At 41.1% G+C, this 17,583-nt stretch overlaps 1 protein-coding gene across 1 annotated transcript; it reads right to left on the bottom strand.

Moving 5' to 3' along the window:
* Window positions 1-15,647: 15,647 nt before the first annotated feature.
* On the bottom strand, window positions 15,648-17,368 carry LOC118795343 (protein FAM43A-like). Its single transcript, XM_036553766.1, has one exon. The coding sequence runs from the start codon at window positions 17,140-17,142 to the stop codon at window positions 16,102-16,104; it is 1,041 nt and encodes a 346-aa protein (XP_036409659.1). The 5' UTR covers window positions 17,143-17,368; the 3' UTR covers window positions 15,648-16,101.
* Window positions 17,369-17,583: the final 215 nt, after the last annotated feature.

Below are 17,583 nucleotides of genomic sequence, written 5' to 3'. Positions count from 1 at the left end.
GTTGATTCTCAATTGAATATTGATCCAGCTCCACTACTCAGGCAATGTTGAGGAGGGCACACCAAGTTCTCAAAATCTTTGAGAAAAAAAAAAGCTTTCACTTTTCAATCATCTAAAATATTTGTGAAAGAGGAAAAAGAAATGGAAATGGAAATTGTTTTCTGGAAAAAGGATGCCATACGTTTGAAAAGAAATGTGTTAAGTTGGGTTGTAAAGGCTGAGTTATCTAAAGGCTGATTTGCACATGCAGAGTTTGTCCCGCCAAATCTTTTCCTGTCACGGCTTGTCACCGTGTGCATCAGTTTATGTGTCCACTGTGGATGTTGGGCACAGTCACAGTGACAGAGGAAAGAGCTTGGGCAGGGCTGAGAAAAAGGCCTCAAAGCCATGACAAAAATCACTGTATTGTATGATTTGTATGCACTCTGAATGATTTAGGAGTTGTGAAAAATTTCATGGTCCACTCTGAGCCTCTTTCACCTCTCTGGAGAGTTCCTGTCAAAGTGCAGAATGCCTCAGGAAAGTTTAAATTACCTCTCTGGTTCTGTACACCCAACAGTGTTAAAGCTCCTTTAGAAGGAGTCAGACTGAATATTTTGTAAAAGTATCATTTACATATGTAGTCCCATTGGTCAAATTTCATTATTGTTTTCGGAAAGCCTGAATAATTAAAAAAACAACACTTGATGCACGGTGATATCTTAGCAATACAAATATATAGCTAAACTGGTGTGAAATTACATGTGTGTTTTACGTCAAATCACAGTCCTAAAACAAAACTAAACATCTACAGTTAATGAAAAACACAAACAGGTCCGAGCTTCAAGCCATGTAAGGGAAACTGGCAAAGGCAAAAGAAAACGTAGATTGTCATTTTCCTGTCAGACTAGGTTGATATCCTGGAGACTGTTGGCTTGTGACTGTGCTCTTGAGTCAGGTTGCTTGTGTTCTCCTTTCCGTTGTATTTATTAATTTATTTATGATCCAGAGACATCTGTTTCCCCTGAGCGACAGAGAGAGACCTGTGTGTGAGCAAAAGCAAATTAGCAGCAGGAGGCGCAGGACTAACACAGCCGAGCGCCATCGGAAACTGCCAGGCACTGCAACAACCCTCTCTTTCCTCTTCACGTTCTATCAGCAATTTCAACAACAACAACAACAAAAAAAAAAAAAATCCAAATGCTTTGAATGGGCTGTGCCCGTGATTAGCCGATCAATTCTACTTCCAGTTGATAAGCAGTGCAGACATTGCAAGAATGTACCTTCCCTTGGCCACAATGCTTTGTCCTTGAAATGTGCCAACACCTGTTTCTGAAACATTGATAAGGGGTTGTTAAAGTTCTACATTTGTTCTTTTATTGTTCTTTTCCCTTGCCATTTCTCTGCCATGTGAAATCAAGCTTTAATGGGCTTCAGAGTAATGTTGTAGCATTTTTGTTTCATAATGTTTTATTATTTTGGTACATTTTTACAGGAATGACCCTGATGGCTTCCGTTGTGCAACACTGGGGTTTTCTTCAGCGATGTCCCAGTCCAGGTCACTCAAGTTTTCTTGCTTTATTTTTTTGTTACATACTAAGAGACAAGGAAGCACCCTTTTACAATAACAAACAATTTTCCTATGTTATCATCTTATTATGACTTTCCCCAAAGTGGATCAGGCTGACCATGTCCATTGTTGTCGTGTGGTAATTCAGCAGCATGACATCACTCGGATTCCTGTGTTTGGGGCAGCCTGCTGAAGGCTGTCCCATGCCTGTCTTTTGTTCTGGACTGTGCACATTGTTGTTGGTCCGGTTATTTAAGGCAACTAAGGTGCAACACTGGAAAGAAGCACTCCTCGGCCACAGATCTATTGCTGGAAATGCGTGCGGCCTTGCATAATACCAAGGCCTTGAAAACACAGTCACGGTCTTGGCTGAGTCTTTTCAGGTTCTCCGTCCCTGTTACCTTACCAGTAAATTCCAGAGAAGTGGACTGTACCATACATGTAATTTAAAAACAATGTTTGGGACAATCTGATAATAATGATCATAAACACTACTATGCACTATTACAGCACCAATTGTGTTGTTCAGTTGTGTCACATGGTTTAAAGGAAACAGTATTTGATACATTTTTATTTTAAATATTTTCATATCCATTGTCATTGGTCACTGTGACCAATGACAGTGTTCAGTGCTCAGTGTTATTTTTGTTAGTTTTGTTTTTCGAGCTGCAAACTGAGTGACTATCAGGAGCAACTTCTATGTGAATAAATACGGTATCCTCAACCAGTGCGGCAGTTACCAATTTAGCAACATGGGCAGGGTTTCCAATCCAACAAAGAGGAAGAGCTTTTATGGATGCCATATCATTGTGTCAATATAATTTTATTACCCTGAATCACTCTGTAAGAGCTGATGGTGCACTGTATTTTTAGCCTGCTGGTGTCTTGTTTTCAGGTCCAGTCTGAAATATCAGACACCTTTCTCCCCTTTAAAAAAAGGCACCTCCCACAAAGTTTACAGTGGGTACTACGGTGCTGTAGGGCCATAGGGAAACAGGAGCCAATCAGAGATAATCTGCTGCCACTTGCACCTCTGTGCACAACACAAGATGCCTGCCACATGTACCATCAGAATTTGGGCTGGAGCTAAATGGATTGTGGACTATTTATTTTTTTTTTTTTTGCACTATTCATTGGTCAATAAAAAGGTAGAAAGATGTTTGCAATTACACACTAATGGCCTATTTTACATTTGTGAGCATTTACCACCAACTGTGCACGCTTGCAGCATGCGCCAGCTGCATCACGCTGCACACGTGAAACAAAACGTGCGCAAAACGTGAAACAAAACGTGCGCAAAAGTATGATTTGGCTGCAGTCTGGCTTCTCTATTTTCGGTCCCATTTGTCAACAATTTGTCTTCAGCGGGCTGAACGCTTGCTACGTGCTGGAGCTTGAGCTACGTGCTTCTTAGCAGTGTATTTTGAGAACTGTTATTAAATTGAGCTGTTATTTAATTCAATGCTAGGCTTCCTAAGTCGAATCAGGGCTCCCTACTCCCTTACTGAAAATCTGATGTGAGATACTTTGGGGTCGTTTTTGAATCACATTAAGAAAAGTACCACAGGCGTATTATTGCCAGTGAAGAAATATTTCTGAAATCAAGTAATTTCCATCTGTTATAGAATCTGTCTTTATATATATAGTCATTCATGCTGTTATCTCCTCAGGGTTGGGCTGTTCCCTTCTCTCTTGTCTAAATGCCTTTTCTTTAACTCATCTTCAGTTTGCTAAGAATATTCAGAATACCAGCTACCAGCTGCATTTAGAAACAATTTCAAAACAGAAAAAATCTGACTTGTAATAAGTTCAGATGTTCCACCAAAGTTCCTCTATTTTTGTTTTAAACGGGGAACTTCTCTGTGCAGGCCCCTAAATTATGAAGTTCATTACCCAAACTCATAAGGACAGCACCGACAGTCTCAAAATTAAAGTTTCCTCTAAATACAGATATTACCAGGCCTTTAGCATCTGACCTGTACTTAGGATTTTCATTGTGTTTAATTTCCTCAGATTTGTATTGCTTAAAATTGTAATTGTATTATTCTGTCATCTTCATTAGTTTTTTATATTTAATATGTTCTTTGATTATAATTATCTTTATTTTTTTACTTGTTACTTTATCATGTTCTCTGCTTATCTTTTATGGCAGTTCCATCATCTACAGAACGAGTGGTGGCATTGAAAAAACTCTCTACAAATAAAGTTCTTATTATAATTACTATTATTTTGTTTATAAAAGCAGAAACTACATCATGTATTTCAAGGGCTTTAAACAAGTCTGCCATATTTGAAAGGCCCTTAACTTGGGGGGTGGGCTATTTTTTGCGGCTGTTATTGCCCCTTCCCATAGCCTCTCAGACAGAGGTTCCTGTGTTTGTCTATAAATGAACCTGCAGCCTGTCCTGCTTCTGTGACCTCAGAGTGACTGTTGGAGCCTGTCGTCACACAATGAGGGCCATTCAGGCTGGTGGCGTTGGGTGGCTCATAAGACCTGTAGGTTTTGTTATGAATGAAGCGAGAATGTCTCTTCCTGCAAGTGCTCTCTGAATAAGGGCTTTGTAAGTACTCTTTAAGTAGGAGTCAAAATGATCTCAAACATTGTGCCCCAGTGACAGACTGACAGACATAGTACAAAACACATACTACAAGACATAGTACAGTACATTCACGTGTGTGTATATACTTTGACACTGCCTCTAAATTTTGTTCACGGAAATCTATCATTTTTAGGAATAAATAAATGTCCTGAAATTATGCACCTGTTTTAAAGTAACTCAAAATCAGAGGCATCCTCAGAGCTTGAAAATTACTCTGATAGGTTTGATGAACAAAATTAACCAATGTGGAATGATGGTATGACCAGACTAAGACTTAACAGTAAAGTAAAGAGCCATCCAGACAATTGAGAGTTCAAAACTGGAAGCTGTGCAGACACCCTACTCTCTGGAGGGTGCTGTCCAGCATAAAGCATCATCACACCCAGGGCTCATAGAGGTCAAGGGTCATGTCCGAGTACACAGGGAATATTCTGATTTGTTTTTTATGGTTGAATAATCCTGGCCCTTGGGTCAACCTCTGACAACAAAACAGGAAGCGACCAGAATGTGTTTTTACTGCTAGCCATTGGACTCGGTCTGCAATTATGACTTTAAATCGCAGCAAAAATAGGTTAGTGCCTGCAATACAAACAACCACACCCACTCAGCTTCCTATATTTATCATCCATATAATTTCTTCCCCTATATTTTATTGCACTTTTGCAACAAACATCCGTAAAGATAGTAAAAGGTGTATTGCTTGCATTAGGCAGCTAAGAGTACCTGAGGGGCAAGATGACACCTTGATGACTGTTTACTTGGGCAGCAGCCTGTATCCAGGGCCTCACACATATTACATTTGTACACATGATCCTTTTATTCCACTGAATATTTACTGAAGCAATTCAGGTTACACGTTGACCTATGACCTGCTGCTGATGACTATAGTTGTCTATTCACTCCTCAAACTGAATTCCATTCAAGGTGCCATTCCCCACACTTCAGATCTAATATGAATGTGGAAAAAGTTGTTTACATTTTTTGCTAGTATTTTTAAATGCACAGAATTTGCATGTACTCGACATGAGTGGAAAATTTCACTGACACTGATCTTCTAAGCTTGCACTGTTCAGCCAAGATTCAGCTAAGGTTGTTTGTATTTTATGAGGTCATGTACCGTTCCTGCAATTCACTTTTATAGATTTAATTTGTTAGCTTCTTGCTCCATTGACTCAGGGATATTATAAACAGTTGGAAAAACAATATGTAGGACAGACTGTAGTGATAATAAATGCATAATATAAAAGCATCGCCTGAATGACTGCATAGTCAGGTGGGTCTGCAATGCTATTGGTCAGATTTCATCCACAGTCCACCTTTCCTGTGTTTCCTGTTTCCTTCTGTTTACAGTGGGCGATCTTCTCATCAGTGAGTACTGTATCACATTTCTGAGGGAATGTGTTCAACCAGGTCACATAGGGGTTTTTCAGTGCCAAGCAGAGAACGATCCAGATTCTCTATTGCACCTTTCTCTCTTATCAGCTGCTTTACACATGCTATATGAACTCCCTCAGCAGTGGCTGCCTGGTTGAATTTCTTTCTGGCAGAACCAGAGAAGCTAAATAGTTAAGTTAAAAGCTGGTATCTCCCTCTAAGAGTAATTCTTCCAGTTCAAATTCCTACTGTCACGTGATACATCCACACCATGGGAAAGGAAAGGAACAGACAGCTTCAACCAATCCAAACACTTCTGTCAGACCTCTAGCAGTGGTTGTATAAAACAAATACCAGTTTACAGACATAAACAACAGTTGGGCGAAGTACATGTGATTTATGAGAGAATAATATGGGTAATATCTGCCATGCAAAGCTTAGTAAAATAATTTGTTTTTATTAACTTTTCTTGCTCCATCTATAGCCAGAGCTAGGGGTATGCTTAGCCATAGGGATTAGCCAGTATTAGAATTGTCTTGAAGGAGGTTTTTCTGTAAATTCTTCTCATAATATTAATAAGAAGGAGAAGGGAAAGAAAAACAAAACCAGTATAATGTGGTGTAATGATGATGGTAATTATAAAAGGGGCGGAGCCTGTCCTAGAACAGCAGGTACTGTTTTTCTGTTTAAGAGCACATTTGAGCTGACAAGTCCAGCTCGGCAGCATGTCTCGCCCTTCAAGAGAGCGAATGTGAAGCACGCATATCAGTGGAATTCCAAGCATGCTAAGATTCCTACATGGCTGGTTCAAGAGCAGGTGAGATTGCACCCACAGTGCAAAAAAAAAAAAAAAATTTACTTGTAAGAGCATTTTGTCATCACATTGCTTATCTGCACCATGCATTTCATATATATGTGTGTGTGTGTGAAAAAGGAATGTTTAATTTCATAATTGTTCTCTTTCCGCATTTAAAACTTTCACAATACTCTTGCTAAATCATTCACCTCTTGGTGCAATGTTTGTCATTAGTCATTAGTCCGGCTGTAAAACTTTCACCTTGAGTGAGGCATGCAGTCAAACTGAGCACATCCACAGCATCCGGTATCAGTATGATCTCATTTGAGTAATGCAGCAAAAGCAGACGGGGCCCAGCGTGTCCCATGGCCACGGCTCATTGAGGATGACAGAAGATAAGGCCCTTAAACAGCATGCCAACCCCACTGCCCTTCCCTGAGATTCAGGAATGCCTTTTATCAATACAGTCAAGTTTAGCTTGACCGTATTCTTGATTCCAAATTGGCTCATCTCACCCAACAAAAAGTCCAATGCCATATCTGGCTTTTTGCACCCTGAATGGAATCAGAGTGGGAATCCACAGAGTGGGAATCCATCCATCTAATCCTAAGTGCTCAGCTGTTGTATTGCTGATGCGATGTTATTTAATTTAATTTACTGTTTATTATATAGGATTAGAGATTGAAATGTGTCTAATGTTAAATGAAGGTGCAGAAGATTCCCATTGGTCATGTTGTTTTAACAACTTGATATGTGTTACGGTAATATTCTGACAATGTTATGAATGTTGACTAGGTGCATTATCTCCCACTCCCCCATGCAGTATCTGAGCCATCAATATGCAGGTGTGTATGTATATATGAGGTATGGAGTGCGTGTGTATGAGGAGCAGGACTGCAGTGGAGAGGTGTTTGTCTATGAGAGGGACCTGTAGCAAGCCGTTTGCCTTTCATATATTAGGGTGGCTGAGTTGGGCACATTTTGTACTTATGTTGCACTTCTGCTTGGGAATAGCGCTTGCTCAGTGTGAGTGGGTTAGGTTAGTTTGTTTTGGTACGTCTTGGCTTCATTTTAGATCAATCATTGTGGCAGACCTATTTTTCCAGATGTTTGTAAGAATCTAACTAAGAATAAGTTCTGTGGTGTGTTGAAAGCATTTTTGTGTTGCTAATAGACTGTACAAATGTATTCATTTCCAGTACAAAATCCTAAGTCATTGTGGTGCAATATACTGTATTTATAGATAAAATATTTATAGACAAACCTCTCTAATTGGTTTTAAAAATGCATTATCCCTCAGTTTCCATGATAAATGAGCACTCTTAGTATCTTTCAATGACCCACTTCTTGTCACCTTTGTAAAATCACCCTCAGGATCTGATTGCAACGGCTTCCAGAATAAACTACATTCAATTACCATTTTATGTACGGCCGATGTTGAACAAAGAGGTCAAAACATTTTTAATTCGGTATAAAACACAAGGAGCGTACAATGCAGTGTTTTTTGAGCAGACAGACTGTTGCTGTTGGGTTTCCTGTTTTTGTTACCATTGTTAATGAAAGAGCTGAGGCGAATGGAAACTTGCTCCAGTGTGGAGAAGGAGCCTTTATCCCGTTATGAATTGCGGCGTTCCCTTGCATTCCTCCTCAGCTGCAGCGGGAGAGATGAGACTCATGTTCCACAACAAGGTCGTAACCTACGGAGACACAAGCTGGTCCCGGTCACAGATGTGCCTGTGTGTGTGTGTGTGTGTCCGCACGCGTATGTGTGTGTGTGTGTGTGTGTTTCTGTTTTGACAGTGGTGAAAACAGGCCAGGGGGCACCAGGGAATTTAAACAAAGGACCGGAAAGGAAGGAAGTGATGCAGGATTTGGCCCTGAAACAAGCCTGTAGCTGCTCACCTACAACTCTGTAATCTGTTGCACTGGAACAAGCCTGTTCTCACTGTATTGCACAGATATGCAGTCTGTTACACTACAACAAGCCTGAGCTCCATATAATATACAGATCTGGACTCTGTTACTGTAGAACAAGATTGCACTCACTGCTGCTGTTGGTTTTTCACTTTTTGTTCTTGTTTTTTTTGAATATTGCACATGGTATATACTGGGCGTTTTCAACACTCACACATATACACACATGCTAGAAGTGCCAAGTGGGGAATTTTCAAACTTCAAAAAAAAAAAAAAAAACCCTGTGCTTTAAACTCCAGCAGCATTCCAACAGAATGAGTCTCACAGTGGTTAAAGTGAAATATTCATAATAAACAACAACCAGCAGACTGTCCTTTCGGTAATCTGACTTTCTATTAATAATTCTGTTATTCTGCTTTAGAGGACTGTAGAGGACAGTGTAATTAGTTTTTTTGTGAAACGTGATGATCGAATATTATTAGACATTATCTTTTGCGGGTGAAGCTCAATCTAACTGCAATTTTCTTTATACTTTACTTGGAGCAAACAATTAAAGCAATTGCTCCTTTGTAGGTACTTAAACCAAATCATGTTTTTATTGGTCACCAAAGTGAATGTTATTTGTGAATCAAAAAAACATGTAACATTTGCTTTAATTCAATACTCAAGGAGCAACACATTGCAGTGTCATGGAATCTGGCCTATCCCAGCATATCTGCAGGGGGTAATTTGAGTCTTGTGCTGGTGGTGACTAAAAGGATGACACGCATGTCTCTGCTAAATCCATGGCAATGGACCATCGAACAGTCAAGGAAGATTAGGAGGAACTCTCTCCAGCTGCTTCCACCTGTCACCTGGACGAATCTGCATTGGACAGCCACAGACCAACCAAGGCTTAGCACCACCTCTAATGTCAGCACACCCCAGCTGTTGTTTCCAATACCTAGAATCTTCTTAAGTTTTGTATGGACATGTAGATGTTTACAGAGCAGAATACATGCTGCTCTGTGACCTGTGAAGCCTACACTGTAGATATCTCTGTGCCTGAGGAAGACCCATCTGGTTTAAAGTGTATCAACAAAGTTCATAAAGTATGTAAACTATTATACACTACTGGGCAGAACTGAATACATCACTGTTTGTGTTGATTTTTTTCCCCTTTTGAGCACTTGAGAGAGCTCTTGTCATAACCCCAGGTGTTTTAAGAGGAGAAAGCATGTGATGAAATGAACTCATGCTTTTTCGCCTCCATAAAAGACTTGTTCAGTGACTACATACTCTGAAATACCAAAACCAGTAAAACATGTTTGAGTGGAAAGAGCCAAGATCCCACTGATCAGTAAAACAGTAAGGTTGTAAACAAATGGTAAGGCAGTCTGCCAGTTTTCTTTCATTAAAAAACAAAAAAAATAAATGCTTTCTTTCAGGGAGGGTAGTTGATAGAAAAATCTCAGATGTACTTAATTTTGTCTGTATTATTAAGTGACAGCAAATATGAAAATAAACACATTAGGTTTGTTTTATCTCTCCAGTTGGTGAAGTTTACTAGAATACCTGCGGCTTCAATTGACACATGTTCACACATGATACAGCACTGCCTTTTCCGTTTACACCACACACAATCTGTCCTATTGGTGGCTTTACATTACCTCAGAGTTGGTATCAAAGCAGGCCCAAAAAGGTGGAGTGGAGCTGACTAGGTTTATAATGGTACCCTTTTACACCGAGCCAAAGGCAGCTCAAAAGATGGGATGAAGCTGACGTAAAGGAATCTTAATTTACAGTGTTAAAAGGGGTTTTATGTCAATAAAACATAAGAGCTACTATCTTGGTTATTTCGCAAGGCAAATCCCCTACCCCCAAGCTGAGAATCTTTCTTGTATCAGCATATCTCTCTAAAGTAAGGCAAGCTAAGTCTGATACCAGAGTAGAAGTCACATAACCAGCATAACCATAAAGATATCAAATTAAAAACTGTTGTTATAAATCTAGCCAGCTCTGATGGGTGTGCCTTGCACTTAGCTTGCTGGCTAGCTATATCATGTATTTATCTAGAACGATTTGTTTTACAATCATCGAACAGGAACCACACGTGCACAAAGTTGTTATCTCGTTGTTACAAAAGATTTATGTGAATTTGTCTGAATAAGCAATCAGCTCAATTGCTTCCATGTTGCCTTTAGGAGACTGCCCCAAATGTCACTCTTGCTTATGAAATCTTAAGGCTGTAGACAACTCATGTGGATCATCTTCAAACACAACCATTCATCATCTCTGATGACATTCAATAAAAACCACAAGGCCTTGTTAGTAATGTCCTGAGTGATTTGGCCTGAATAACAGGTGAACCCATTACTCATTAGAGAGATTGACTTGAGCATTGTTTAAAAAGGAAAAAAAACAGCCCATGCTATCCTAAGAAAAATCCTTACCTTGTGAATGACACCCACATGAAAGTCAATGAGAGAAAATTTAGTCAATTAATTTATGCTTTTTGTAAAGAGCTCCGAAGCTAATATGATATGATGCGCATATTACTCATTGAAGACAGTGAGTCCTCTACAATTTTCAGGAGTTTTTGGACTTTTACATAAAAATGGCACTGTTTGCGTCTGAATTTTGTCTGTGGCCTAATTTTTGTGGACATGTTACATGTCATTTGATTTTTAGTGAAGTACGAAGAAGAACTGTGCTATTACTGCAACTGAAAAGAGAACTCTTGTAACTTCCTCTGTGTAGAGGAAGAGGTGAAAACTTTGTTTGAATGTAGATGTAATTCCGCCTCCACATTCTTTGGTGAGGACTAAAACATATATAATCTGATGAGGTCTGTGAGGTGTATACATGGGGGGTACAGTTTTTATTGTATGAACAACCAATAGCATGTGAACTGGGCTGAAGTTCCAACAGTACTGCAGTGCCGGTAAGGGACACTTTTTGGCCTTCATATTTTAGAGGGCTTTCGTCACCTGGGGTTAGGAGCAAACCTACTATTGTACATTGGATAAGCCAATATAACTACTGCTAGGTCAGTTTGAGGTCTGTGGTTCACCTCAAGCACGGGTGACGTGGAGTTTCTGTAGGCCAGCCGGAAATGGACAAATTCATCTGTTCAACCTGAAGCCTCCCAGTACAGCTTAGCTCCTTACAGGCTGCAGGATGCGTCAGCCCGGCTAAACTTTCTAATGATGAAATGTTTCCCCATAGACACACTATATTTAGATCTGTTCTCAGAAACTCACTTAGCAACCAGTCTTTGATGGTTGAGGAATCTGTTCCCTCATTACGGGGTAAAGGAACATTTGCTGAGACGAAGCTGAGCATTGCCATCAGCGTCAGTCAGAAGGAAACTCTACTGCACATGTGACGCTCAGACTAGTCAAGCTTCACGGCCTAGTTCAGAAACTCCTAGCACTCCTTGGACTGCTGAAAGCTGATGATGATGATGTTTGACAGTTGATGATTATGATTACTTTTCAAGCATCTTATAGTGACTTATAGAGAAGAAGGGACAAGGTTAAACATATCCCTGTTGCCTCACTTGTGATGTTCTGGAAAATCTGTGAAAACCATGAATAAAGTCCACAACCTTTCATCCCCCCCCCCCCCCCCCCCCCAAAAAAAAAAGGAAAGCAAGTTATTCAGGTGAGGTCAATCACTCTCTTGTGGAAACCTTTTGTCCGGCTGCAAAGTCCAACTTCCCCCAGCTGGACTTTGTAGTTGAACAGAAATTGCAGGCTAAGAAGCAGCATCCAAAGGCCAAAACCACATGTTTCACTGTTATTGTCATGTTTATTTAAAAGTACAATAAAGTTGTGTTTTCAAAGGTCCTAGGTTTATCCTCCATAAAGTACCATCAGTTGGGTTTAGTTTGAATTCAGGACCATGTGTAACAGAGTTCAATAGCATGGATGTGTGAGCAACAGAAACAGGAATTGATGTCATCCCCTCTATATATAATCAGAGTGCGATTAACTCCCTTAGCTGAAGACCTTGATCTTAGGCTTGATGAAATAAATGTACATCTTGGTGTATCATGCAGATAGTAAGGACTGTCAAGGTCAGAACCCACAGCATGCCTGCTACTTACACCTGTCTTCTCTCTGGTTCTCCTGCTGTGGCTTGTTTCACTATCACACACATAGCACAAATAACATTCATTTCCATTAACTGCAACAAACAGGAAGCAAAGGGCACACACTTGTAGCATTCTCACAATGTTCCTGTGATATGACAGTTTTGCTGCAACATTTCAGGGACATTCCAGTCGGTGCTGCTTGCTCCCTGGGCTACATGCAGGTATTCTTAAGTGTAAGAGGAACCTCAACCATGCAGCAGTGCATGCATTTTTAAAAGGAGATCACCTTTCCTTGCTTAAAACAATAGCCGCTCAGCTACTGGTGCTAATCTGGATTGTTGCAACACAGGTTTTCCTTAAGGGACAGATAATAGGAATGATTTTATCTTCCAGAGACTGGTAGATTATGTTTTAAATGTATATTGGACATGTGGTAATACAATTTATGTTAACCAGAAGTGAACTGTTACAACTGGTAATCCATTGTTAGATTTATGATCAGGATTCAGTGGAGCACACAGACACCATTAAAAAAGTAGGTCATGTCTGCAGTTCATCAGGCTTGATTATACTTGACTCCTGCCTGTGGATTGCATACATATCTAAGGCACAAATTCTAACCACAATCTAACCACAAAGGTCCTTTGTTCTTAACTGAATAGAGTGGTGCAAGTGGTGAAATTAACAAACTATTGTGTCCGAATTTAGATATATTACTAATCTACCTGTCTTAGTCAGTTAAGGACAATGTGTCATCATAGTAGTGATGTTAACTGCAATAAAAATTATTCTTTTCCCCAGAAGAAGCCTCAAATCAGTTTCACAGGTGCCAAAAATTGACACTTGAAATGTGTATTTAGTGGGCTGATTGCCAGGATGACTCCAAAGCATGTAGTCACAACCATACCACAACTATACTGTAGCCATACTACAACCATACTATAAACATACAGCAACCACACTATAAACACGCTGTAAACATACAGTACCACAGCTATACCGCTGGTATACTGCAGTCATACTGCAACCGTGCTGCAGGTATCACACCATAGCATTGAAATACTGTCCCTGCCTTCACTGCAGCAGTACTCTTCTACAGGCAGGTGCGGGTGTGTAGCCACACCAGAAGAAAACCTTTGGTATGAAAACAGTTTCCGCTGTTTTGCAGACACAGACAGAGCACATGGCAAGTTCTGCTGTTTTCCACTTGTTGTTCCAGAGACAAAGTGAGGATATTTGTGTTCTGTCCAATGCACAGCATTCATTTGCCTTTTTTTTTTTTTTTTTTTGCAGGGCATGCTCTGTTTAATCACTACAAAATGACATATTTTCACCGCCACACTGGAAGCTTAAATTTTTAAGATTTTTAGATTTTTAAATATGGATTTATTTTTTTATGATTTTTTTTTAAATTCAGGATGAGCATTACTGCTATCCCTGTTTGAGCGTTGAGGTACTCTCACCATACATGCGTACCCTGCATGAAGATTTCTTATTCCAGCTCCGCTCTCTGCGTGTGCATGCGAGAGGCGCGGGAGGCTGTGTCCGTCAGACAGGCCGAAACAGAGACGCTGCCGTGCCACAGCAACAGGCTGTCTGGAATGCTAATGCCCACTACACAGCATACCCTGCTCCCGGAATGTCCAGGGGAGATGCAGCATAATCAGTGTTATTCTGTAATAAAGTATGATCATCATCATCATCATCATCATTCTGACCCTACACGCATGTCTGCACAGACACATGCAAGCATACATGCAAGCATACATGCACACTACACATTCACATGCATTCCTATGCAAACGCAGACACACATGTGCATGCACATAAACACACGTACAAGTATAGGCACAAGCATATGCGTGCGCGCGCACACACACACAGATGCATGCAAATTCAAGTCTGTCACACACAAACACACCACACAATCTTACACTGCTTGACAAACTGACAAGTGCACAATTCTCCCTTTGTTAATATGTGAAAACCACAATATCTCATGACATACTGATACCTTCCAGGTTCAGTTAACGTGTTTATTCACTGCAGGGGTCCTTTCTCCTTTTGTCTTTGGGTCCTTTACTGCCCTGCCATTTAAATTTAATGTGCAATCAGTAGTTGTAATCAGAGACAGGAGTGAATGCATTTGCCTATAACAATGCTGTGGCTGAACTGTGACTCTGAAATGCATCAGAGAGGTGCAGCGTGTCTGCGCACATTTCACACGCAAAAATGTACACCACCCCTCTAGCAGGTATGTTTGCTTTCAGACTAACCCCGGTGCAGTGGAACATGTGGGATCCACAGAGATGAGTCAGCTCTGAAGGGATTTCACAGTCTCTATTTCAGACCGCTGTCTCCTCTCAGACAGGAAGAGCCTGCATTGTTTTTTCCTGCCCCCCATAGCCAATCAAACGAGCACAATGTCCGACACACGTTATCTGTGTTCCCCATATGGACAATCTGTGGAAAAGCTCACAGTGCTCTCTCTCTCTCTCTCTCTCTTTCTCTCTCTCTCCCTGTGTCTCTCTTCCTTTCTCCATCTCTCTCTTCAAGGGATTTGAGGAAAAGTTGTGATCATAGAACAGTTGGCTTATTGTCAATTTTCTGAGCAGTGCTTCAAATAGATGTTTTTCACTAAATGTTCGCTAAATGTTTCATTAAATCACTAGATGTTTTTCACTCAGCATAAATCACTGGTTGAAAATTTGAACAGTGAGGTAAGCTGGACGGAATGTTGTTGTGTTGCATCACCATCACAGACTGAAAGTGCAGACACAAGAGTGTATTTCTGTGTTCTTACCAACTCTGAAGAACTCACAGCCACGAGTAAAAACATCTGAAATCAGCTGCCAAATATATCTCCCATTACAACTTCATACACTTGCTGTAATAACAAATACTGCAAGCATGAAGGGCACATTATTGTGGTAGGGGGTTATAAGATAGTCATGTTTTTGCTTACACGATGACAAACCAACAAATGGAGAACCCACCATGATTTACAGATTTGATATACTTAAAAAAAACTTCTGACCAGTCCAAGATTTTTTTTTTTTACTTTATTGTTCATTGATTCCAAGAAATCCCACGTTGCTTCATTAAAAAATAACAAATATTCTTATACACATCATTTATTTAATTATACATCTTAATACTTAAGGGTTTTTTCCTTTTGCACAGCAAAGATATAACATTTATGTTTATGAGAACATTTGAGGTGAACAATACCATGTACAATATAATGAACAGCAAAACACTAAAAAGACAATTCCACAACGGTTCAGAACAGAAACACGCATTATCCTGAAAGGATAGAAACAGAGATTCCCCATTGATAACAAACGGTTTTTAAACAAATGTTTTTCTTACTCAGAACAGTTATATAAAGAATTTGGCATTTCTTCAAGAGACAGGTCGGGGGTAAACAGGCGGTGGTCCGGTGCAATCCTTCTTACACAGTGATATCTTCTTTGTGCGCAAGTGTGTGCCCTTCTCCAGTCAAGGAAACATATGAGCGTACTGTCTCGCGAATGCGCAAACACGCCAAGTTTCCAACCCTTCAGATTTTTTGCGAGATGTTCTCTCTCTCTCTCTCTCTCGCGAAATCGTAACATAACTTTTAGTCTTCAAAGTATAATTTCAAGTCGTTGGGTTGAGGAGGCACGATACTACCGGCGTACACGCCCCTTGTGACAGACTACACAAACGCAAAATGTTAGAGAAGAGGATAAGGAGTGTTCTAGAGGCAGTGTTGACTATTTTTCTTTTTTAATAGACAGCTGTATAGTCAGCCAATTTCCTGCATTTTGCCTTCTACGAAGCCATTGGGAATGGAAAGGGGCTCCTGGCTTCCCTCTATAGAAGACTCGCTGCCCGTGCTCTCTCCTGAGAGTAGCCGAGTAACCCGCAGGTCTGCCTTCAGCGTCTGCACGTCGTTTCCAATGCACATTTCCCCAAGGTCGTTAATTATCTGAGAAAGTTCGCGCTTGCCATTGTCCAAACAATTGCTGTCGGTATCCAGAATGTCCTCGCATTCAAAGTGCATGGCTCTCTCCTCCTCCTCTTCCCCGAGCAAGTCCTCCGTGATTGAGCCAAGTTTAGGTGCGCTCCGGCTGCGCTCCACCGGAGGTTTGTAATAACACTGTCCGTTGAGAAGCTTTCTTATGGGCACCAGGGGGATTGTTTGCTCCCCTATTAGCTGCTGCTGTTGGTGTCTCGCATCGTCCCTCCGTTTCAGCCGTTTGAACTCCGCCAAGGCGGTCGCCGAGGTCTGATACAGAAGCAGCGCCATGGCTTTAGCCTTCTCCGGCTTGGACACGAGCACCGCGTGGCATCTGAGCATCACCGCCTTGTGCTTCATCTCATGCCTGTAGATCCATGCGAAAATCTTGGGAAGCCTCGGGTCGGCGACGCAGTAGGTTATCCGGTGCAGCAAGTAGAGATGACCGGGTCTTCTCGCCTTCTCGTCCACGTGCACCATCCGGATGCCCTGCGAGCTTATGGTGAGTTTCATCTTGGTGCCGTTTTTTCCCATCTCGCTCTTGTTCCAGATCTTGCTCACGGCAACATCGGTGCAGCCTTCACCTTTCGACTGGATGGTGGTGGCGTTCCCCAGATACAGGACGGTGTACGTGGGGTCCTCGTTGGTGATCTTCACCTTTTTTCTTTTAGATTTGAACATGCTTCCCACCCGATTGAGCGCACTCTCCGGGCACGATTTGGCGAAGGAGGTCAGCGCAGAGTAATTCAAACTCACGGCATAACCCTTCTGCTTCGACTGTTTCTCTTCTTCTATCAGCTCAAATTTATTCTTCCTCCAGGGCAGCATTATCTGGCTGTGTCCCGTAAACTGCTGGTAATAAAATCTCCAGTGGATGTTCCTTTTTCACCTGCACTTTGTAATCTATTACCTAACGCAGTCGATTTGCCTTTGCAACTGACTGCAAAGCTACTTCCTCATTTGTTATCGTCTGAACGACTATACCCCATTTCCCACACTCTCTCTCTCTAGCTGTGTTTCTCCAAAGGCAGAGTAGCGGTAGCAGCTGCTCAAGTTTATTCTACGGAGAACGCGATCAGCTGTAAATATACACTGGGACGAACCATTTCACTAAGACAGTAGGGGAGACGGAAAACGGGGAAAGCGCGCTGTGAAAGCCCAACACTTCACCTAAGATGCGCAGAATGGATCAGACAGATCCATTTGGGAACCGTCTCCTCTGAAGCGCATTCTCATGTGAAAGCACTTTTATTCAGATGACCTATATTT

Source organism: Megalops cyprinoides, chromosome 20 (assembly GCF_013368585.1).
Source record: "Megalops cyprinoides isolate fMegCyp1 chromosome 20, fMegCyp1.pri, whole genome shotgun sequence".
In the NCBI taxonomy this organism is placed as follows: domain Eukaryota; kingdom Metazoa; phylum Chordata; class Actinopteri; order Elopiformes; family Megalopidae; genus Megalops; species Megalops cyprinoides.
Note: the sequence above shows the minus strand (reverse complement) of the source record. Positions and strands in the feature narration are given on the sequence as shown.